Raw genomic sequence first — 25387 nt, 5'->3', positions numbered from 1 at the left:
GTTATTTTCATTTCCCTATGCGGATGTAGAGATATGATCACCCAGGATTGTGCTTTATACATCCTTGACCTTTGGCCCTGATACGAACGCGGTCTGATAGAAGTATGATCTTCAACTATTGCATCCGATTCCGAACCGGATCAAGGTTTTTTGCCATTCTTAGATGGCATCGCCGCTAAGTAGGTAATGCTCCCTCCCAGAAGTTAGTTGGTGTTCCGAATCGGTTTCTGCAGCGGCCAACGACTCGGTGCTTCCCTCTGGTGAGCTGCTGAGGTACTGAGGTGCCTCGGGGCTGCCGGCCGCCCCCAGTAGACCCCGCAGGCTCGGCGTGCCGGCGGCGGCGGCTGCGCGGAGCTGGGGTGGACCGTGGGCTGGCCTGCGGCTGGGGCGGACCGTGGGCTGTGGTGGTTGCGCGGTGGCCTGAAGAGCAACCGGCCGACGCGGACTGGGTGGGCGGCGGCCGCAGGGACAGGACCGGAGGGTGTGTCAGATCCAGCAGCTGGACCATGGGGATGCGGCTCGTGCTGCTGGCCGCTGCTGCTGGACTCGTCAGCGGTATCACCGACAATGGTGAGTACTGGGTATCATCGGTATCACCGACAATGGTGCGTACTGGATATCAGCTATAACACTGACAATGGTAAGTGCCGGCCATCAGCAGTATCACAGACAATGGTGAGTACTGGGTATCAGCGGTATCGCCGACAATGGTGAATGCCAAGTATCAGCTGTATCGCCGACAATGGTAAGTGCTGAGTACTGAGTATCAGCGGCATCACCAACGGGTATCAGATGTATCACCGGCAATGGTGAGTGTTGGGTATCATCGGTATCATTTCGACATTTCTGCTGCTGATAACTGATGGTACAGGGACCCGCAGTTGTTACTGTACACATATATTACCAATTTAGAATTGTGTTATTATTTGCTAAGTGCTGGCCATTGGAGAAAAGAAATGTAGCGCAAAGTATGGAGGAATAACACATGTTTGCTTCTAGGACGAATGTTTTGCATAATTCCTCTTACCGCAACAGATATTCTTCCAAAACTACAATCATGCTATTTTTCTGTGCCGGTTGCCTCCCCAGAGTCCGTCCTTGGTATCGCCACTAGCTCCCGCTCCCGCTACGTGAATGAAAGTCACGTGACTACTACACGTTTGCGCTCAGTACTAACACACCTAGCCCGAGGGCCGGTCCGTAGCGGGGAGGGGCAGAACGCCAGAGCTCCAGCGCAGTGGAGGTGGTGGTGGCCCGTATCATAAAAAGGCAGCCGTAAGCAGAACTACAATTGCCGCAGTATGAGATTGTGATAAAGTTTTCTTTAAATGTATTGATTAACAAGAAAGTGCAACGCTTTTACGATATAATAAAACGGTGTCCAAGGTCTTGGAAGAACTGTAAAACATATGCAGGAACGTATAAATTTCTGATACAGGCCATGACCTTTCACCTTGCCTCCGGGGAGGACCGCTCAGGAAGCCACATACTGAACGAATCGAGGCCTCGCAGCGCGGCGGCAGACGAGGTGGATAAACCATTGCCGCCTGATCTTTCGAATACTTATGTTTCCAGAAGAAGGATAGGGGGGAGGGCTGTTTTCAACACACTCACAATCCTTTCCTTATTTAGTTGTAGCTTACCGAAAAGATGCAACACAATGGTGGCCGTCACGAGATGTAGCGAATAGTGCCTCAGCCACACCGGTTTTAAGTAAACCTTAAAGGGACCCTCCCACCTTAACATTAGTTTTGAGTTGAGATAGCCAAGTTTGCGGCCAGGCTCAGAAACCACCATTTATCCTGGTCGCAGCCCCCGCAGCTTTATGGTGTTCAAGAAATTTCTTCCCTTTACTTGCAGGGTGGGACCAGCGTGGTCCCTATCTCTTAACCATTACGGGAATCTGATGACGTCATCAGGCTTTCGAACGTCAGTTAAATGTTTGACTAAAACGTTTTGAAGCACGCGGTGGTATATGCTGCTTTGCGCGCAACAAATGCCGCACTTTCAAATAAAGTCGCTAGGAACAGCGGAGATCCCAAAAAGTAAACAAAAGTAAAAGTCTAATATCTTGAAAACCGGTGAATATTTTTCGATGAAATTTGGTAGATATTCGTTTTTGCTCTTTCTGAGCCGAGCGACATCACTTTCATGCCAATTCATTAACTTTTTTGAAGGTGGGAGGGTCCCTTTAAGTATTGGAATTCAGGCCAGTGATCCTGAAGCAGTATTTTATTTTTGTCGTGCATAAGGTGGGATCACGTGGGCAAAGTTAATTGCAAAGAAACGGTTTTAGTTTCAGAACATTTCTGAGGCTAATCGCGCCAAATAGTATACGTTTATTGCAAAATGTCAAATAGAATGTTGACGTGCTATCCAGATGATGGAATTTATACCGACACAAGAAGTCAAAAAGTGGCATCGTGAGTCATGTTGCATACCTATAAATCGATTCGTCAGCTCGGTTCGAGCTCAAGAGTTCATTCGCAGATGATCGTTTTTTTTTTTACAGTTTATGAGCCAGCAACCACCCTCCCCAGTCCCCCCTCCCCCAACAACAACAATTGTTGACAAATACTCAAATACTTTGATGTGATGGCCTAAAATGCCCTCAATTGTGTTACGTATTTGGGCTCTCAACTTTGATTAAGTTCTTTTATGAATGGATGGTCGCATGAATGAACGAATGAAAAGCTCTACATCATTTGAGCGTCAGAGGAAATCAATCCTAAAATTTAATCTACCAGTCTGCAACGGGAAGGTTTAAAAACGGCAGTGCAAGTTAAGCGTTGTTTCTAATCTATGCCGTTTTTTTTATTAAGTGTCTCATAGCTCCTCAATCTTGAGCCGCTTCTCTCACGATGATTCATTATATATGATGCTTACATTATTCAAGAAGTTGTTGTTTTCGAGCTCGTTGGTCTTAAAAACTGCTATCGAAGTAACTTAAAGTGTTTCGGCACTTAAAAAACAATCGACATTTAAACCTCACCAATCTAGGCATTTTTCAGCGTCTAACATGTAGCGGAGGGGCGTAGAAACATTCAGTTGTTCGGCCCTTGATAATAGGGCCAGAGCTTCGCTGAAAAAAAAACGAAAAAAGAGCGTGCTGCTCGTGACAAGAGAAATCCAATGATTTTAGGGTCCTGGTCATCGCTGACGAGAGAAAGCCAATTATCTTTATGTCCTGGTCAATGTTGAGATCCTAGGTGGACCTCCCAGATCAGGTTAATAGGTAACCCAAAAGCACGGAAAATTGGGTCCTGCTAGAATTTCTCCAAGTGAAGTTTGCTGAGACTTGGCTTGCTCCTGACTTCGAATTTGCACTTGCTTTGTTCAAAGATGATGTATCAAAGCATTTCGGGTAGGACGGGTGGGTCACGCCAGATCATCCATTAGGCCGTAGGCGTTCTGCCAGCTATCCATAGAATGTTAACCAGCACTAACAGCCTTGCAACATGTTGCATAAGCACTATAACTGATACCAAACTATACCTAGTTTTCAAATGCTAAAATGGATGCTAAAATTCAAACCAACGTCCAACATTACCTAAAAACCACAGTAAAAAGATGTAAGTTTAAGGAAGTTAACCGAGATCATTTCAAGTAAACGACCTTAATCTGAGTTTCACTTGACCTTGGCACCCACAACAATCTTGAGACAAACATTAAATATTATATTTCACATGTTGTCACGTCCCTAATCACGAAAAGACTGGAAACACACAGAAGATGTGCGCTGACTGACTTTCAATCGCTCTTCTGGCCTGACATGATCTTGAGAAAAAACTAATCACAGGTCAATGGTAATTTGGTTCAGGGATTTCAAATTCTCGGGGAAGGTGCAAAATAATAAGGGCTATTTACTTTTCCGGGAAGCTGTAAAATTAACTATCTCCAGGGCACCAAAGAATCGTCGCAATCCTTAGCTTTTACGCGATTTAGGTATTCGTGAAAAACAGAGGGCGGGGTCTACTTAACTCTATTTGTAGGTATGTGTGGTGAGGGTTACTATTCATTTTATCTGTGTTGATGAATGAGCGACAATTTCTACATGAACTGAGACCAGTCCACTTGAGTATGTTTTTCTCACGGACAATGACAATACAATAACAATGCGAAAAATCAGACGTTTCGGACAACAACGTGCCTTCGTCAGTGGAGAAAAATAAGTGTAGGTTTAACATCGATTATTAATGTATGCGGCACCGTCTCGGTCTGGCCAGCCGGGTTGCCGATAAAATACACAAATGTTTATATGCTTCCATGATGTGCTCAAAAAACTGCTGAAAATAGATCTGAAAAAAGATAACTACTTCATCGATTTTATCGAGAGATAACACCTAAACCTATTATAGTGACTTATTTCTTGCCACTGACGAAGGCACTTTGTTGTGCGAAACGTCTGGTTTTATTCGTATTGTTATTGTATTGTCATTCCCTGTAAGAAAAAGCATAACGCTTCAGTTCTAACCATAAGAGTGAAGCGGCTTAATGTAACACTTCACTGTGTATACGAAACCCCTAAGTCCCTAAAAATAATCCTATTTACCTACAGCTTTTAAAAAGATACAGCTTATACAGCTTACTGCTTAGGCATACAATTTTTCTGCAACAAGACAATATTCATTTATCTCCACAGAATTTGTTAAAATAGTGCTGCTGAAGTTCGCTTTCGAAGCGTCTCCTCTACGAATACCACAGCTCTCGAGTGCCATTTTGGATCACGGAACATGGCTGGGCGCGGGACAGGTCGTGTGCGAGCTTGGACGGACCACGTGACTACCTCCTGCCCTCCCCTTCATTCCCGTCCCCTTCCCCATCAGGGCCTCCGATCTAACCGCGCCCCAGGCAGTCGGCTCGGTCCGACCTTCTCTGGTCGAGCCCCGGTGCCGCCTGCGTTTGTGCCGGGTGCAAAACTGGAGCAGTTTCTAGCGCCGGAACTAGTAATCAGCACGACCATCGTCAGATGGCAGGAGTGAATGGAATAAGCGGTTCCAGGTTTTAGAAGGAATGGGGCAGGAAGAAGCGCTGAAAACAAGGTTTTGCTGATACAGCCATAAAACGTTCATTGAATTAGGAGAGCAGCACATCAGTTTTAAGCCCTTCAGATGATGGTTTCAATAAGCACACAATCATTTCCCAATTCGCCTTCAACGGTGTCACAGGCCAAGAATACGCTGAAATACTAGTGTGTACAGAAGCAACTGCGGGTCCCTGTACCCGTGCAATGGCATGATTTGTCAGACCAGCAATACCGACCGGGCCGGCCATGGTGCGTTTTAATTATGGGCAGTAGGTACAGCTGACGGGAGTGAATATTGACTTGATCGTTCAAAACGATTGATAATGCTAAAGCTGCCGTTTGTCTCCGACCGAAGCGTCATATTCGATGTTGTTTACCATGCAGTTAAGCCGGAAAGGTCCTTCGATGATCAGTCTGTTTCCATGTGCGCTGAGCTATAACTACGATACAAAACTACGCTAGGTCATTTCAGAAATCGAGAGGTTGCTGGCTGATCAGGTCCTGTTCTCGAACACAGTTGTGCCTTCGGGACGCTTTCCACAGTCTTCGTGGTCACCAAACAGCCATGAACAGAAGATCCACAGGATCCTTCCGGGGTTTCAGCACATGGGACATACTGGGTGGGGCCCACTGGGAATCTAAAGGCTCTGCTTTGGCCCCTCTGAACTAAGTAATCCCGTTTAGCACATAGGCGTAGCATTGCTGAGCTTTCAATGTGGCCTTATTTGTTTGATATCACTCGATGAATTTAATCTAAATATTTCATTAGCACGCACAAAGTTCTTCCTCAATGTTCGCTTGCATTCCCAGCCTTCCCTCTCGCCTTTTCTTCTTTGCCTTGTTTCTCTTCTATGTACCCTTATGATGTTATCCCATTCATTCGAAAGTTCTGTTCTGTGGGAACTTCTGTGGACTGTGGGAAAGCCAGTCCCTAATTTAAACACGTCCTGGCAGATAAAACATTACGTAAGGCGGGAACAGAGCAGGCCTGCATGCAGCCTACCAATGAAATTCAATTGATCCGACGCGGTTCGGCGCTAGACAAAACAAATTACCGCCGATCCCAAGGAGCCAGCATGTGTTCGCCATGTGTTGCGCCCTCCGGCCCCGGCGGGGAGGGGCGGGGGGAGTGGGTGACTGCGTGCGGACCGCGCCGCAGGCCACCCCGGCCACTTCGAAAGGTCAGGGGTCACCGGGCTCGTCCGCCGCCAAAGGTCAACCCCTGATGTAGATACTAGCTGTCATTGGCTTTCCAGGAAGGCGATACTGCCGGCTCACCTAATCAGGGCCACGTGCTTATCTAAATAGCGCACACAGACAGATGGCCGAAACATGAGCGTGATCTATGGCGATATATTGCAAGTGGCGCCGTCCCTCATCACAGCCACTGAAAGGAAATGGAAAAACTTGGACGATTATGGCGCGCCATTTACACCCTTTGTTCGAGAGAGCATTGCGATGAAAAATGTCCTCCCGACCTCTCCTCTACCATCCTTTTGCCTGAAATAGTGCACTGGTGCATATTCTCATACATTTTAACTAGCACGATTGCTAAGATCAGTTGCAAACCGAGGGACAGCTGCGCACTGCGGACTGTTGTGCGCGTGTGCGAGCGTCCCCCACGGAAGGTCCACGCCCTAGCGATGAGTCACTGGGCAGAGGGGCGGAGGCCTCCCTCCTCTGCCCACCTCCCTCGGAGCCAAGCCAACGACACGAAACCCACGCATTGTCTCCGGCCGGGGCGAGCCGGTGTTTCTGCAATGACAACACGAAAATGCCGAATGGTATTGTGTAGCAAGGTGTCGTAAAAGCAGGGTGATGGAATTTTTGTTTCATCTCGTCTGTATTATTAAACGCTGGGACATCACGCTGCCACACTTCGAATATTTTATAGTTGTTTTCTGAGATGGTCGGTGTTCAGAAATACAATTATTATGGTTTTGAAAGGGTATACTGCTTATTATTCCTCCCGCAGTGGTCTATAAAATTGAAATTGTTTCTATGCCAAAATGCCGGAACAGGAAAGGGAACACTATAGTCCGTTTTTCTTAAGTTCGACCCTCACTGTAATCATCTCCTTGAACACAGCACGAGAATTGCTAGCTGAATTACTTAGAAAACTGGCTGGCGCACATTGATTTCACAGACAATTAATTTTACTCAAAAATATTTCTTCCTGGCTCTTATTTCCCAGACTCCTAGCTCGTATTTGCCTTTATATACAACCCCACAGGGATAGACATTTTGTCAGAAATTATAACTGAACTGATCAATAGATCGCACGGCGTTTAACAAAACGGAATATCATCGGTGTTTAAAACTTATTTGGAAAATATTATTAATTTCTGCAGTACAATGTGCGCTAACCAGTTTTCTAAGTAATTCAGCTAGCAATTCTCGTGCTATGTTCAGAAAGATGTTTACAGTAAGGGTCGAACTTAGAAAAAACGAACTATAATTGTGTTATCGAGGCCAGATAATGTAAGCCTGGCACGATATTCCTTTGTTTGACATTGCTCCTCATTCTTTTCCTTGAGTTTAAAGATTGGAGTTTGGCCTGTGTGTGTAATGGTGCCAATCAATCCGTACAAATCATCTGAAAGCATGGAAGAACAGAACAGAACAAATCATTCGTAAGTATTTTTGCAGTATTCGCTTATCTCCACTGCCATTCGTATTCTTCTATGAAAAATGAGCACCTCGGGAGATAGATCTGTGAACGTCTGGCCAAAAGTTTATTCCAATTCACTCCAGTGATTCTTGTTAAATCAGGCATGCACAGATACGCTGAATTTTTGTGTGAATGCCAACAGACGCCGGGGCGGCCGACGGAGCACTGAACACTCAGCAGTGAGCAGACAAAATGCGTCGCAACGTTTTATTCGAACAATTATGCAACCACCAAACGATTACCGTCTTATACTGTAACTAGTATAGCATGGATTGATTCTGTTATGCCATTAGAACCAGTATAACGCCTTTTGGGGCGACTAACGGAGCGAGCGAGAGGGTGAGCCTTGCACGTGCGAAATTTCGAGGGGGTACCTCCAGCTGACTTGTGCACGGCACCCTACTAACCGGTCTCTAGCGATGTGCCAAATTTGAGCACAATCGGCCCAGCCGTTCTCGAGATCTGGAAGCGGCACCCTGCACGTGCGCACGTGCAGCACGTGCAAAATGGGTCCCAACTGACTTTTGCACGGCACCCTACTAACCGGTCCCTAGCCATGTACCAAATTTGAGCGCCATCGGTCCAGCCGTTCTCGAGATCTGGAATCGACCCCTGCACGTGCGCACGTGCAGCAGCACCCCAACTCTGGCACATGGATATGCAGTGCCTAGTGGGTGCCTACCTTCATGCCAACTTTCAGTGCAATCGGCCAAGTAGTTACCGAGATATTGCAACAATTGCAAAAGTGACACCTCTTCGTTTTGCACGTGGCACGTGCATAAGGGGTCACCCACATGCATCGGGAATAGTCCAATACTTGGTAGAAGGAATGAAGCTACCCTACAAAAATTACCGCGTGTAAATCGGTCAAGTGGTTGCTGAGATATAAGCCTCGCAAAAGCGTGACCACGGCCGGCCGGCCGGCCGGCCGGCCGCTCATACTCAGAAATTTCCGTTAATCTAAGGAAAGACTACGCTCGCTTCGCTCACTCCGTAATAAAAGGTAAGTAATGATTCAATGTCGCTAAAACCTTTAAAGTCTTGCAGTGCTCAAAAGTACATGTTCCTCAGATTCAATAGCATGACAAGAGAGATGGTCATATTTGAATTACGCCCCACCGGGGCTCATTGATACTGGCGACTGGCGTGACTCCGTTGGCTTTTGCACCATTACAGCCGAGGGATGACACTGATCGTTTTTATCAGTTAGGCGCGATTCTCAGCGGCTGTGTGCTCTGTCTAATTATCTGGCGCTATCCTGTCTGCTCTGTCTGTCCTGTCTGACGGTCTGTCTCTGCCTACCCTGTCTGACTGTCTGGTGGTCCGTCCTGTCCCCCACTCTGCCACCTGCACTCGACAGGGCCGTCGCGGCCAATTACCGCCGGCTAGCAGCCGGGGTGTCAGGTCAAACAGACTGTATTGAGGAGGACTAGCGCGGCGCTGGGCGAATTTGACCGCCGCCCGCCCGGCGCCGTGCCGCGCGGTCCCGCCCGCCCGTCAATTGGTGGTTCCAGCCGCCCGCCTGCCGCCGCCGCCGCCGCCGCCGCCACCGCCGCCGCCGCCGCCGGCGCCCGCCCGGCGCCCCAGAAGTTAGCAGGGCGCCACGTCTGCCGGCGAGCTACTCTGTACAGATAACGTCAATCCGCCAGACAGCGAGCCCGCGGCCGCCGGTCTATTTATTGCCATACAGAGAACACTGGTCCTACAGCATTTTAAAATGAATAAAAGCTTGGCTGCGACGTTCGTTTTTAGATGACTACAGGCGGATGTGCATGGGTCTGAGAACATGGAATTTCACATCTCCGCCTACACGCATGGCATACAGTTAATCTTATTTTAGGGAGACCCTAAACTGTCCTCATGATGCCTAAGTTGTGAATCTAAACGCTCTAATGTCAGATGTCTACCACTTCAGTCCTGCAGGCTCACCCATGATGCAAGCGTGGCATTAGAAGGTCCACAGTCTCACGATCTTGTAATATCCACCAGAAGTTTCTTACAGTTTGACGCATATCCCCTCGAGATCTTCCTGAGACAAACCTCCCTAATGAGACACTCCCTGTATCCAGACATTACTCATGAGTCGCTTCCTGCATCCAGGCGCTATCCCTCAGATGTTACGCCGAATCCGTCTCGTATCGATCTTACCTAGCGCGGAGCGAAGAGGCGCTCCGGCCAGGTAATTGACATTTCTGGCGCGCCACTGCGCCAATAATCACCGGTGCGCGCGTCACACCTCGCCACACTCGCCTCCGGGTGCGCAGCTCTCGTCGCCGGCTCCTGCGTCACAATGACGTGGTAGCTGATATGATTAAATAACGTGATAGTGTTGATGCGATGGTGGCAAGCATTAGATCTTACCTTTGGCGACGTGCTCTGGTATCAAACGACATTAAATTGCGTCCAGTGGCGGCGCCACGAATTTTCTCCAGTGGGGGCAAGCTTGAGACTGACCCGACTGTTGTCTGATAACGCCGATCTGCAAAATCCATTAGCACCTTGTCCCTAGATGTTGTCATTCAAAATTATTTTGGTTTCAGGTTTCATGCATAGGCGTATTGAGTTTAACCATTAACCCTCGCGGGCTCGGAAGGGGGGCGTTTTTCGCCTCCCCTGGCGAATATTTGCGATACCTCACGAACGCTTAGGGATTGAAAGACGAAACTTGCTGTACCTTATCCCCCATTAATTTGACATCTTTTGAAGCAAAAAAATTGGACCTAACCTCCTTGATAACGTCTCAGGGCCGATTTTTCTAGACTCCTGCACGGCAAACTTCGGCGTCACAGACGTGAACTTCAACCAGCTGCCAAAAATTGAGTTTTAGAGATAAAGACAAATTACGAGCACGGTTGTGTAGCATTTGACTTAGAAAAAAAACTTGAGTGACTTTGGTGACCTGAGGTCGGAGGTCAGGGCAACGACCCCGAGCTGGGGCTTTAGTTTCTTTTTTCGCAAATAACTTCAACAAAAATGGTCCTGGAGCTACGGCAGTGGTACCTTCGCATTAGTCTTGTTCGAGACGCGTCGAATGACATATATATTGTTTGGAAAAGGTCAAGTTTTATGTTGACCTCATGTGACCTCGAATGACATTTGGTTGATTTTTTTACACATGGAAGGTCATTTGTGATGATTTCGTAGCCGCTGATCACGATTCTGTACCTCTGGCATCCATTTTGCTGTAAACATTCATTTAGACCATCAGTATGGCAAAACATCTCTTAGTTATTATGCCTGACTTGAATAGTGAAATAGCCTCTAGCAAGGATACTCTCTTGTGACTTCGACCTTGTAGCAGCCTTGTATCGTAAGCTAAAGCACAAATAGGGGTCCGCTAAGCTTGAAAACATATCAAAACATCTCGCAATTTAGTATACAAGACATAAGAAAAAGTGCAAAGTTTGTGGTCAATTTTGAGCATGATCGTGACCTTGAATTTGTATGTTATGCACATCATCGGAATCCACGGATTCTCTTCTTTTGTTCAACACCCCTTTTAGCCGATTTTATGCACCATGCCGTCCTCTGGAACACGTACTTTGAGACCACTACATAAATGCCGGTTTTTGCCTTTGACCTTGAATTCTGACCTTGAAAACTGACCTTAGGTCAAAAAGTTTAGGTGGTTTAAAATCTTCACATATATACCTACTTTTCGTTTAGTACCATTTTTGTTTCCGCAGCTGCCTTATTAACGGAGTTAAACAGGGGGGGGGGGAGGGCTACCCCGGGCTGCGAGTGGTAAGGATTACCCCCGGGCCCGGCCGAAATAAAACTATAAAACTAGATTGCGAGACACAAACCTGTGAAAACGTTTGTTGTTCGTTGAGATGTAAAATGGTGTGTTCCTCAAAACTATAGTCAGTACCTATTTCTCCTTTTCCCCGTAGTGCGTATGTATATATGTGCGATTCTCTCACATACGATTGATAAAGGTACGAGAATAAGCTCCATTAGGGCGACCCACATACAATTCCAGATAACCCGGGATATACATATCTATCACATTTTGTCATACCTCTCTGAGCTCAGTCTCAGTCTAAGGGTTCCCAAAAGAGGGTGATCTCTTCTCTGGCCGACTTTTGATAAACTGCTTCTCAGCCTCCTCGAGATCAAGCTCGAGGGCAGCCTTTTGGTTTGTTTGTTTGTTCGTTTGTTTGTCGTTTATTCATGATTATGGGCATGGACAATGGACAGAAATAAAGTTGAATTGGTGCAAAAGCATAAACTTATTACGAGGCACCTCTTCAACAAAACAAAACGAAACAGAGCATCACCGAAATAAACACACACACACACACACACCAGGTCCCACGCGCAACCCCGCCGCCCCGACAGACCTTCCGACCACTACAGCTGGACCACACGCGCTCCGCCAGCCTGCGGCCTCCCCCCTTACTTTGTACGGCGGCTCGTCTGGCCAGACCGGGACGGTGCCGTTCCATGGCATATGCCGTCCCGGCCCCGGGGAGAGCTGTGGGATACCTCCCCGGACCGGGGAGATCTGGTGGATACCTCCCCGGCGCTCCAGACGGGCCGCGAGCCCCCGCCCGCACCCCCGGAAAATCATCTTTCCCGGGGGTGCCCCCTAACCACCGCCCGGGCGAGGGGGCGGTGGACTGGTTAGTGAATGGTTTGGTGAATGAAAATGAGTAGGAGAATGAGTGGGAGTAGGAGATATGCGACAGACGGTCCGAGAACGAACGTTCTGCTGACGCATTTGATACGAGGACCGTCAAAAACAGGCGTACTATTATACGAGTAACCACCTATATTCTATAATGAATGTTGCACGGGTCTTCTGTTCCCATACATCAGCCAAATTTTGTGGGGGCAAAAACATAGTCTTGCCCCCACGGCCTCCTGTCAGTGGGGGCAGTCTGCCCCCACTGCCCCCACGGTGGCGCCGCCCTTGATTGCGTCCAAGTTGGTACATGCTTCGCTGAACATCTACGATTGCACAGATCTGTGAGCGGAAAATGATATAAATTACCCTTACGATCCACTTAATCAGTTGGTGCCGTTTATCGAAAGAAATACACACTCCTTCGGAGCATCTTCGATGCCACTTGTGTCTTCAGGCCCTGTAACGTGAAGGGTCGGGGTGCTGGAGAGGCGAAAGCGTGGTGATCAGACGGGACTGTTTTGGCCGTTTCGGGCCTGTTTTGGAATTGTTTGGACCCAAACCACAGGGCCGAGCGGCGCGCGTGCCACTCAAAGTTCCCGCACGAGCTCCGCCCACCAAACGCTCTCGGGCCGCACCCACTCACAGACGAGTTATTGAAAGCTAACCAGCGCCGACCAAGTGGAGCCTGGGACTGTTCGCTTGACGCTAATCACGACCGCACAACAAGAGCCTTCACGCTGAATCGCGTGATGAGCATTCGAAGACCAGCCATCGAGCGGACCTGGACTATTGGAACATTTATTAATGTAAAATATTATTTTTTAACGTTTCTCTGTCATGGGCTGCAAATGCATTTCGATTTTAATGTATTTATATATTTGGATATTTTTACCCCTTTGTTCCTTTCTTAATTTTGTCGATTGCTTTACCTACTGATGTGCCCCATTGAAAAAAAAGATGATTCAACATTTTTGTATTTTGGGATTCGATGGAAGCGCCACATTTAAGCGAAGTGGGCAAATTTGCAGAAACACAACGCAAGCCTTCACTCTCGTCACCAACATTTCTCTTCATGACTGTGTAAGGTGCTGTGTGTGGTAGTGTATTTCATATCGAAGCGGGAATGCGTTTGCCGTAAATAAACAATGCTATTAACATCAGTAAAAACGCTTATCGGTGACGGTTGTCTTGTCACACAAGTAAACTTGCCGCTTCAAAGCAGCCAGCATGAAACACCATTCATCAACGGAATACGTTGCCAGCTGTCTATACCGTTGCAGAGTACCTCACTTGATGCCACCTCGCTATACGAACCATCACACCGATATGTTACGTCACAGGACCTTAATTTTCACAGCAAATTGGAGCATGTCGCCTTCTTTTCAATGGAGCCTCCTGCTCATAAATGAAGCGCCGTGTCTCTTGTAAGGTAGAACCGAAATTTACCGTGGAAATTACATGGCCATTCCGAGGACAAAAGAGTTCCGAGTTCCGAGTACGTGCCTGTCGGAACTGGCCGTCGCGTGGTAACGGTGTGTTCGTTACAACGGCTCGGCCTGGACGCGCTGTTTGCGGTTTTGGTGTCACCGGTACCGGGCTATCATTGAACGTCCATGACAGCCGGACAGTGAATGTCCCAGCACGCCTTCATCAGACCTTTGTCTCACATACTGCTTCTGTGAATGAACTTATTCATGCTGTCACGCGAAGGCCAGTTTAGCCGTTTGTTCGGTCCCATGCAGTCACTGTTTTGAAATGTCAAGCTCACGACAAGTCACTATGCGAATTTCAACTTGTTGGACAGGTGATCTGGCCTATGGTATTCCAGATGCATTGTTCCCCCAAACGCGTAACGAACTGCCAGCAAGTTTTGGGGTGTCTGACGTTTATAGCATTTTCCTTTTACTCCGGGGTGTAGTTATTTAGCGATAAAGTGAAAGAAATCCTATATAATCTGCGATCGGCGTGACAGCTCGGCGAAATGCAGCCGTCGGCACCGGCTGGCGCCCGGGCCGGCCGGTTTATTGCGTGTCCGACTGGCCGCTCCGACCGACTCCCCACCAGCGCCCTCGGAGCCGAGAGTATTTCAGTGCCGGCGTCGACAGGTCAAGTCAAGATCTATTGCACACGGCTGCCCATTTGCCGAGTCTCTGGAACTCAGTCGTCCGGAACCATGGGCACCTCGGAGTGCAATATCCGCGGCAGCTCCCAGGTGGCTTGGAAAATGTATCTCCGCGCCACTTGTTGATGAAATGTGTGGTGTTTTGATTGTGGGTTTTACTTTCGAACCTTGATTTCGAGTCATCGGTTTTACTTTACAGTATCTCTTTTAGTCATTTTTTAATGAACACTCACAATGGCTCGCTGCTTGATTGTCTTAAAGAAACATCTGTCATTGCTTTGAGCGCATCTGGTGCATTTTATTGTCTCCGTTACCTTGATTTTCACAAACGCCGCACTCGGCTGTACTTCCTGTGAAGTTTTCTGAGCATATGCTGAATATCTTATGCCACAATCTGTTTATTTAGTCAATATAGACCGCCTATCTTAAATGCCAGCCTCCGGATCTACTAAACTGACTAAAGGCAAAGTTGGCGCCCATCGCGCCACATGTATGCAGAAGAAACACGCCCAAATGCGCTGCTGGTGAGAGCCCGGCTCGTCGCCGCCTGCGGGCTTTTAAAGCTCAGCGGGGTGTCGACTGCCACCTCCGACTGCCAATGGGCAGCTGCAGGTCCGCCGACGGCCCGAGGCCAGGAATTAACTATTCATGAAAATCGAAATTCCAGAAACTCAAAATGTGTGATGTATAATGAGGTGGATTGGTCGTTTTCGTTGCATATGAGATGAAGCTGTCCATGAGCCGGTCGGCGCGATATAAATGACACTGGTGCCGGGTAGCTCACTTCCGGATGGTGCTGACAAGAAGGCCAGAGCCGTATTGAGCTTAAAAGGTGCTAGTTATGTAATTACTTAAAACAAATTAGATTCGATGTTTTAATTGCAGTTATATTTCAGGTATGTACATACATTTAATAGGGCTGACAAGGAAAACATCTTATTCATTGCAATTGTGTCTTAGGTGGTCTTTGGGGATTTTCTAACTTCATCACAGCCTATGATTATACAACTTGCTAAATTAGTGAATGGAGATACCTACCTGCACTTTTTTCCCGCCAAAATGTGACCAAGGCGTTAAATTCCATGTGATCTTTAGCGCAGTAATTGCTCGAGGGAGTGCTAGACGACCAGCGGAGCGAGTGTCGATAACGAGGTTCCAGGCAATTAGAAGCGCTGTCAGTGGTCCATCGGGCACTCGTTCAGGTCAACGATCGTCTCCAGACGGAGGGTGGTTAAAAGACTCTAGAGGCTTGCACCACCGAGACGCTTCTCAGATCTCACTCTCACTCTCTCTCTCTCTCTCTCTCTCTCTCTCTCTCTCTCTCTCTCTCTCTCTCTCTCTCTCTCTCTCTCTCTCTCTCTCCGTCTCTCTCTCTCTCTCTCTCTCTCTCTCTCTCTCTCTCTCTCTCTCTCTCTCTCTCTCTCTCTCTCTCTCTCTCTCTCTCTCTCTCTCTCTCTCTCCCTCTCTCTCTCCCTCTCTCTCCCTCTCTAGCTCTAACTCTAGCTCTCTCTCTCTCTCCCTCTCTCTCTCTCCTCTCTCTCTCTCTCCCTCTCTCTCTCTCTCTCTCTCTCTCTCTCTCTCCTCTCTCTCTCTCCCTCTCTCTCTCTCTCTCTCTCTCTCTCTCTCATCCCACCCCCCTTATCGCCCACTCTTTCCGGGACCGTGTTGTCGGGGTCACCCCATGACCGCTCTCTAATGGCATTCTCTGACGCGTGACTAGCTCAGCGGGAACCGGGGGAGGGCCGAAAGCCAGTGGTTGCTCCTCTTGTCCAGTAACAATAGGCTAGGAAGCATGATCAGCAGGCTATGCAGACGACAGGGACAGAATCTCTCCGGTGATAGGCTCTCAAGTACCGGCATTGACCAAGAGAACAGCCCTTCAATGTGCAAAACCCTTTTCTCTCGTAAATGATCCGGTGCTGCCGAGCTACAATGATCTTTGAAGAGTCGTTGAGGTGATTGTCACAAAAAAAACGTACTGAACTCTGCTTAACACGTAACAATTCCTTCAGCAATGAATGTATGAATGATGAAATGTAATTGCATCCAGCACCACTGGACACATTAAACAATGGATGATAATTATGCCGCGTACCTGAAATTTTTGCAATCGGACAGTATAACAGAAAACGGTCGGTACTTTGCGCAATAAGGCATTAAAATCACTATGTAAAGATGCGTTTAGAGTATTGTCCTTTCCCGGAAATCCAGGTTTTAAAAACATTGACTGATTTAAAAAAAAGATGTGGTCGTTTCTGTCCGAAACGAGCGTGAACGGCGACGAATAATGCATAAGGACATGGTATGTACAGGTGATGGACAGGTAGAGCCAATGTAGTAAGCATGTTAACCCTCGCCCTGGCAGGGCATTTTTATAACACGGCCTGGCAGGGGGGTCGATGCGACCCCCCTCGCGATTGGCTCCTATGGCACCTAGAAACACCAAATTTGGTAGGTAGGTGGACCCCCTGGAGTTCTTGCCCCTGTACAAATTTGGTTGCTCTAGATCGATATTTAGGGGAGTTTTGGGGGGTATAAATGTAAAAATTTCGCTAAAAACAGGTCAAAAGTTTTTCGCTTATAACTTTTTATCTAATTGAGATAAAGCAAAAAGAAAAGCACCAGTGAACTCAGCACGTCAAGGCGCGTCGAATGATATACTTTTTGGCTTGCTTAAGTGTACTTAAAGTTTTTCTTAAATTTTTAAGTAAACTTTAATTAATTAATTAAGTTCAAAATAACCAAATTGCATCATATCGCATATCATTCAATTCGGCTGATCACCAGGAACACGATGATACCATTTTTTAAGCTCTAGCGTCATTATGTGCCAAGTTATTGGCAAAAACGTCATTTGACCCCAGTTGACCTCATTTGACCTGACCCATGGATAAGTACACCAAACAAAGAAGCACCAAGTGACCTGCTGTTAAGTATTGTGGTTTGAAAGCACAAAATTGATAGAACTAAGCGGATATCTCCAGTATTTTCCGAATTTAGTATTTTCCCATAGGCTTAACATTATGACGTAATGACCTCTAACTGACCTCAGGTCAGTGACATCCAAAAAAACCGGAATATATGTTATACAACTTGGTAAATTTAGCACACCCTGAAAGTTTGAAGGAAATCGGTCCAAAACTGTGAGTTGGACAGGTGCATAAAGAAAATTGAAATTTGACCATGACCTTGTACCGGTTTTTCTGACCTGCTGACCTGATCCAAGGTCAACCGGACCTGAAATTTTCAGGTCATATGTAAAAAGGTTGCCCCATAGGCTGTGCCAAATTTGGCGGCTTACGCTATCTTCGAAAAACCTTAGGGGGGGTCGCATCGACCCCCCCCCCCCTGCCAGGGCGAGGGTTAAGTAATCCGTAATGCGCATTGCACACTACCATTATTTATATCTGTTGGGCTATACTGACATTCATACGGTACAAATATCAAACACCGTCAAAATAAGACATAGAGAATTGCAATGTGGTGTGAGATACAGTATATGAGACAGCAAATAGCATAAGCGGCTAAGCGCGAATCTAAGCGCGAAAGATTTAGTGTATGTGTAGGTGTACAAAATGAGGCGCCGTGGTAAGGAATTAGCATAATCCGTATCGAGGCCGGACATGCCAAACAACGCCATAGCTCAATGACTAACGACTTCGAGTATCCTCCTTATTCACGACTGCTCACTATCACTATAGACATCGCTAAGTGTCCCGAGGGTCGTTTGCACTTTGCCGTTCCGCAGTGTATCACTGGTTAGATCCGTTTTCGTTCTTAAGCATTCATATCTATGTATGACACGCCTTCTGGATGTCGAAAACAACTCATTTGTAACCATCACTGTCTAGCTAAATGGATTTCCCGGCTCCGTTTCTCAGGGAGTGGCGCTGTGGGTACCAGCTGGGACTTGTGTCTTGCTGTGTCTTCCAGTCAGCTCCTCTCTGACACCAGTAACCCGCCGTCAGGGACATGAAGTCAGCTGCCGTGCTTTACAGTGACCATGCTGCCGGACTTTGAGTTGCTGTCCTATTGTGTTGGCTCGCAGTTCACACAGGACTAAAAAGTGTGGCTTTAGGCAGACCGAAGGGGTGGTATGGAGGGAAATGAAACTCTGATGGCCATTTTTGTAAAATTTATTTTGGAATTAAAACTAATCGTCATTTATGGATGGTAGATTTTTTGTTCCTTTTTTAGCCATTTACTTTGCATATTCGTGCTATCAACCCGCAGTGGCAGCTTTCAGAAAATAAATGTAAACAGTCACAGAAACTGGACAAATGTCCTTTCTCACCAGGATCACCATTTTCTCCACCACATCACCTCGTCTGCTATTGTAGGACTGTCTCCTTGTTTTCCTCTGTACCTTACCTCTTTCGCATTTTCTTTCCTCTCCCCATCTCTCCCTTCTCCCCTCCACACCCCTGTATGGCGTTTCCGACTGCGTGGCTTCCAATGTCACATAGTTTCCGGCCGGGCCATTGTTGTGCTACTTCCGGAGCTCTGTGGTATTGTTTCCGTCAGAGCGCCGTGGTCTCCGATCGATATCAATACCTACTCGGGTGGCACAATGCCATCTGGTTTTGGTCTATTGCGAGGTGGTGGGTCATTAAAACCATCCAACGGAGTTCGTACACCATTGTTCTCTCATGTGTGTCCTACAGCAACAGTGGATAGGGCACTCAGCTCAATGGCAACGACTTTAAAATCAGGGAGGAGAGGGAGGGCCTCGCTCACTCCAAAGACCGTGCTGCAATACACCTTCGGTACTTTGAGCTAGAGTTCTGCACGGCTGCAATTTTCCACAGCCTAGCCGCCCCGCAGCCGTGGCTCCACAGCCACAGCCGCCCACAGCCGTGGCAAACTGTGGGCAGCCAGCCGTCAGCCGGCCGTGGATACTTTCAATGAAATGCAACCAAATAGTACAAAATAAGTTGTTTTTAGTTGAAACATTTAGCTAAAAGCACATTGCAATGGGCTACAGATTCTCAAGCTCATGAAGCATCATAGGTTAAGTGGTTGTGTATCTGGCTTTAGGCTGAAGGCCTGAAGCCTGATGCGCATCGCATAGGTACCTAGGTACACAAGCCCTTGCAAGGGGTTAAGAAAGATGGGTAGGTAGGTAGGTATACCTACATCAACAGAAAACAAACAACGAACCAGAATAGAAGCACTAGCAGTGTAGACATCTAATGCCAAATCCTGAAGCATGGTTGTGGGACAGAACAACAGACTCTGATGCTTTTCATGATCAATGTTAGGTATGGAAAATGAAACTTGAACTGAAGTTGATGGACTGTCAAACAGTGATTGTCTGGTCAAAACTCTTGCTTCTTTCTTACCTTGCATTTTTTCTGGGGTGTGATATGCCAGGCTTGAAGCAGCCTTCTGAGCAAGTCTCAAACTAATTTGATATGCAAGGCATCAAAACACTAGTGAGCATCCAAGAAAGAACCACATTCATCTATTTTGATTTTTCCAAATAATGATCTTCGCTCAAATCCCCAAGGACGTGCGCGCCACAATTGCCTCTTTCAATTAAAAATTTTACTTGAGTTTTTAATGACGTCAATAGCAAAGAAGTGGCAATAAATTGTTTTGTGTCACTATAAACAGCCATAAAAATTATAACTAATAAATAATAATGCTGTACAGTTAAAAACTCGCTCTCAAACAAAGATAAATTATCAAATTTTAACATTTTCAGAAGAAGACGTCATTGTATTAGTAAAGTCAACAGCTCGCGTAAGAAATATTGTGTTCAGGGTTTTCACCGTCATGTGAATTACGTGTTCAGGGTTTTCACCATCATGTAAATTAGCCGTAAGTAAGGTTCATGCTCACTTATTATCTAATTTCATTGGCTTCGTTGATCAGCATTTTCTGTTAGCGGTCACTCACACACCAGTTAGAACATAAAGCACCAGTTTTATATTATGTAATTGGACTTGCCGAAAATCCAGAAATACATCTTACATCTAAGAGTTATTTTAGATAATATTTTATGAAGCCTTTACCTGCCCTTACCTAGGCGTGATTTCTTTTTTTATTACCTGAAAGAATCATTGAACGCTCGTCTTCAATAGCTGTAAGGTGCTCTCCTAATGACCAGGTGAGATTGATTTGAGAGGGATGTGACAATGCAACATGTTGCATTTTCTGAAACTGTAAAGTCTTGGTGATGAAGGAACATTTGGTACCTATAATTAGTATTCTGTACCAGAGTGCAAACTCCCCTACAGCAAATGGTAAAACCATTACAGGTTTTCAAAGGCTTCACCACTTTCAATGTTGCTGGGCATCCTTTGCATGATTTTTACAGGCTAGACTGCTTATAAGAATGTAAGATTAAGGATTTAAAATTTTATATTTGAGTACTTAAGATTGAGCTTGAAATCTCACAGCCGTGGCCACAGCCGTAGCCGTGTTCTTGGAGATATTTGCAGCCGCCCCGGCCCACAGCCGTGGGGCTGCAGCCAGCCGCGGCTGCAGCCGGCCGGTGCAGACCTCTACTTTGAGCTTTTTAATATTATTATCAGTGATCAGGAACGGATAACGTGGGCGATGGGTCCCTGGTGTCATTTGCAACAAGTTATGCATTGCTTTGTGTAGAACCTGGGCTCTTTCGGATCCATTCATTATGAAATACCGAATAATGGTATCACTCGGAGTAATTGTGCACCTTTGGGAAACAAGAGGTAAGAAATGTTGGAACTTGGATCATATAGCTACGTTGACGTTGTTTACCTGGCTTCATCAATTCATCTGTGGACTGTGAATGCATATTTCATACACGTTACTGTACACATGTGGTAAACTTCAAAACAAACTCTTGCCTTTGAGTACTTTTTCCTCTTCACAACAATGCTTGTCTGCATACGGAAAACATAATTTAAAGAATGTGTAATAAAGCTTCCGCATTGGTCCACCGCATTCCCGAGTCCTTTGATGTCGAATAATAAGGCCCAGCGCATCCGCTACGCCGCCCACTTACCCTGGCCTTTTTAAACTCTCCGTTCAAACTCACTCAGGTCTGATGAAGAGCTCTGATGTTCTGAATAGACAGATGGTCTTGGAAGACCACAAGACGAGCGGTTTATGCCTGCGTTCTCCTACGTATATCCGTGTCTTTCTCTACCCCCAAAAGGTATGCATGAAACGCATTGCAGCATGATGTCGCCTTTAGATGATCTGGATTGTCAGCCGCCGAGGTCGATGACACCCTCCCCTCCCCTCCCGCTGCCCCCCCCCCTCGCCCGCCGGCGCCGCCATGTCGCCGATGACGCGATGTCGATGGCGCGTGCTGACGGGCTGACGGCAGCGACAAAGGCGCGCGCGCTCCCAGCTACCCCCACGCCGGTGTTTTCAGCGCAGGGTGGGCGCACGTCGGACGTGCCATTTCCGGAGTGGAAGGGTTCGACGACAGACTCCATCGGGGTTCAGAGTAACACTATTAGCGAGGGCTGTGAGTGCAGTGATTCGCTTCGAGTCCACTTGTAGCTCAGTAATCATCTGAAGTGAACCAGCTTGCCGAAGTTACATTTAACATCAACGCTGTTTGCTATTTTTACGGTACCGGAAACCATAAGTAAACGCTCAGGATCCTGTCAAGGTACAATGTTAGCAAAAAACACCACCAATGCATAACATTTTCACCGTTTTTTATCACAAGCGCTTACATTAATGGCAATAATAACGTCAAGTGATGCTAACATTATTATTGCATAAGTTACGATCACACTTATGTGCAATTGAAAGCTTTATCATTGACAAATATTCAATAACATAAAACAAAATGAGAAAATAAGAAAATAACAGCCATCGGAACATTTATAAAAAGTATCAAGTGCAGTTTGTTGACACATTTTTTACCATAGGTGTTAATAGAACGTTACAATTAAAGATAAATATCATAATAATGTCAAAATTCCTCTCAGTGCGGGATGTTCAATGTTTTTCATCGATGCAGACAGAGCAGCTGACGCACATCGCACTCCCACACTGTCCCATTACATTCCGTCATAACGAGTCCCGTGCGGGGATGGGTTGTTGTGTTCCAGTGACGGTGACTCGGCTGGGGTCGGGATCGGTATAGCATCCATTTGGCCGCGGGATGACGGGACTGACGCCTTATCTGGGCAGTGTTGATTGGGCTTCAGCACTGCACTGGTGTGACGGTGGGCCAAGAATCGGTATCTCCTGCTCGGGATCGCGCCAAAACGGAAATTTGACGCAATCGAGGTCAACCTTATCACCGATAAAGCAGTTTGCATATTTACAATCTGCTAAAAATGTGAATAGTTCTTGTGCTAATGAAGGCACTTAATTTGTAAAAAAAATCTAAAAATAGTTTTTTTTTACCGAAAGGAATCAACTGCTCCTGCCAGCTGAGGCTCAAGCTATAGGATTAGTGCTCCCGTTACATGATCGATAAGTTAATATGAAGGTCGCAACAGTACCCATACACTTCCTTCCCCTTATTTCTAGCTGGAATAAAAAGTAGGAGGTCCGACCAGCACCCATCTGGACGCCCTGGGGTCAGCAGAGGTCACCCGGAGGGGCTAATGGTGCTAATGGTGCATTATAGCTAATGGTTATTGGTGTTGGCAGAGTTAATGGAGCGGCAGATAACCGGGTCAAACAGCGCCGTTACTCGCCGCAGGCTGCGCCCCCTCCCTTCCCCCATCCTGCCCCAGCGCGTCTCTCGCACCGGCAGGTCGTGTGTTTCGCCGAAGGAACAGACCTAGCTCAGGGTGTCAGGGAGGGGGACCTTTGACGCAAACTCATTCGCTCTTCAAGTCAAATCCCAGAGGTGACTGCATAGTGGCTGTATGCGCACAGGAACGGTGATTAGCGGTGTTGTGTGGACATTGATGAATGATGGTGTGATTTGGCAGATTGTCATATAGTTATGTAAGCAGTGTTCTATGTAGGATTCTTTTCAGGCTAGCCGCTGCGTTATTTCTGGTGGATAATAGAGCTGTATCAGATAAGCAAAAGTAATATTAGGTCGACAGGTATGGTACGTGTACTTTGAACATTAAACACTAACTGATGTCAAGACATTCGCCATAATTCATTTGTTCCAAATTTATTAATTCATTTTTAAGCACGCTGACCTACGCTACTTTTCACATCGAGTTTGTTCAGCCTTTTCCATTTCCTTATTTATTTCACTTTGGATTTGATTAAAGTTCAATCAGCAGCGACTGCCACTCATTTCATCAATAGCCGCCAAAGTTCGTTCGGGTGCCATCGGTCGGACTCTTCCGCTCTCCCGGATCTTGCCGGCCCGTATATACTCGTACGTCGTGCCGTGTAACAGTTCCACTCCAATCCGAGGTCGCTCTCCACCTCTCAGCTTCCCTTCACTAGCACCGTGCACAATGCGCTCTGAACACGCCCGATACTACTCGGTGTCGAAGACGGTCCACCGGAGCCGCCAGCGCCTCAGGCGCCAGAGGTGTCTGAAGTAGTCGAGCATCGTCAGGGCGCGATAAATTCCGACCACCCGGAATTTCCCCGGGGCTACATACTTCCATGTAGCCGGTCGGGTGGCCCCCAGACGCTCTTCGAGGCTCGGCTTGCAGCTGACTGCTCAAGGGCAGGACTGCGGACGGCGCAGAGCTGACTGGGCGGCAGTTATGGCGCAGAGATGGTCCCTGTGGGTCGTCGCAGACCACGTGGCTAAGGGCTGGATTGTTGGAACACACGTCACATGGGTCTGCACGGAGCTGCACCCACTCTGCACGATGTCCCTCTGGATCACGAAACTCCAGGGCACGCCAGCTGCAGTCAGAAGCTCACATTCCCCCAGCGGGCAGCAGTCTGACCTTAAACTTCTGGCTCCCACCGCAGAGATGGTGTTTTCAGCGCAAAGTTTGTATTCCAAGGACTCAGATCTCGGAGCCGCAGGTCGATGGTACTGAGCATAATGTTCCAGCTCTCTGGTTCTCAGCACTTTGTAATGGTTTGTGATGAGTTAGGCTCAATTAAACGATCTTTTGCTACATTAAACGCCGAGTTTCATCACCAGCTGTGTAAATTTTTCTCATTTAGTAGTAGGAGCTCAAGTAAAGCCCGGGATTCGCTGCCGAGCTGGGCGACGCGGAAGAGTTCGGGTAGCAGGGATCCGTACGGCGGCGTGGCCCGTGCCGGTGTTGCTGACCAGATTGAACCGGCAGAATGAGCCAGAAGCCAAAGGAGTGCTATGCAGCACTCAGCACAGAGAACAACTGAACCAATCTGGCATCAACCAGAGAACTAGCTGAGGCGAGTCTCTTGCGTGGGAGGAACGTAGGCTGCAGCACTTATGTAATGGTCTCCAGACGACAATTCAACATCGACTTAATTCGCTCGGCTTCAACTGCGCTTGAATTATCACGTGTACCTAACTCGTTGTTGATGATGTTTGCGCTTGTGATATTGGTTTAATAGCATATGAGGCTGTGCTCTAGAGCTTGAAGTCCAAATTTGGACTGGACTAGACTAGCCTACTCCTGCGGCTATTCATGGAGTAAGATTAAACAAGGACAGTCATACCTGCGTATATGACCTGTGGCTCCTCGCTGAATCCTGAGAATTAAGCCCGGATGGAGAGCTAGCTGTCGTTATGTCCACCGCCCAGTGTCCATTGTCCGGAAGGAGAGCTGACTGCCGTTATCTCCACTGAACGGCGCGAGAGCTGGCCGTTCTGCCCACTGTCCTCTGTCATGAGGCGAGCTGGTTGTTCTGTCCACTGTCCGCTGTCACGAGGCGAGCTGGTTGGTGTGCCCACTGTCCTCTGTCATTAGACGAGCTGCCTGTCGTTTGATCCACTGTCTAGAAGGAGAGCTGGCTGTCGTTATGTCTTCTGTCCGGAATTAGAGATGACTGTCATGCCCACTGTCCTGAGGGAGATCTATTTGTCATGCCGACTGTCCACTGTCCACTGTCCGG

General features: G+C 47.3%; 1 protein-coding gene across 1 annotated transcript in view; it reads left to right on the top strand.

The window, feature by feature from the left end:
- Positions 1 to 323: 323 nt before the first annotated feature.
- The window catches only part of LOC122383594 (nephrin-like), a 91113-nt gene continuing 66049 nt past the window's right edge, over positions 324 to 25387 (top strand). Inside the window, exon 1 of the mRNA XM_043370185.1 lies at positions 324 to 570. Within this exon, the coding sequence (XP_043226120.1) occupies positions 507 to 570 (64 nt within the window). The 5' untranslated portion in view covers positions 324 to 506. The remainder of the gene's footprint in view (positions 571 to 25387) is intronic.

The sequence above is a fragment of the Amphibalanus amphitrite genome, unplaced genomic scaffold (assembly GCF_019059575.1).
Source record: "Amphibalanus amphitrite isolate SeventyFive unplaced genomic scaffold, NRLGWU_Aamphi_draft 000168F_arrow, whole genome shotgun sequence".
Lineage (NCBI taxonomy): Eukaryota > Metazoa > Arthropoda > Thecostraca > Balanomorpha > Balanidae > Amphibalanus > Amphibalanus amphitrite.
The sequence above is the reverse complement of the archived record's forward strand: the minus strand, read 5'-3'. Positions and strand labels throughout refer to the sequence as shown.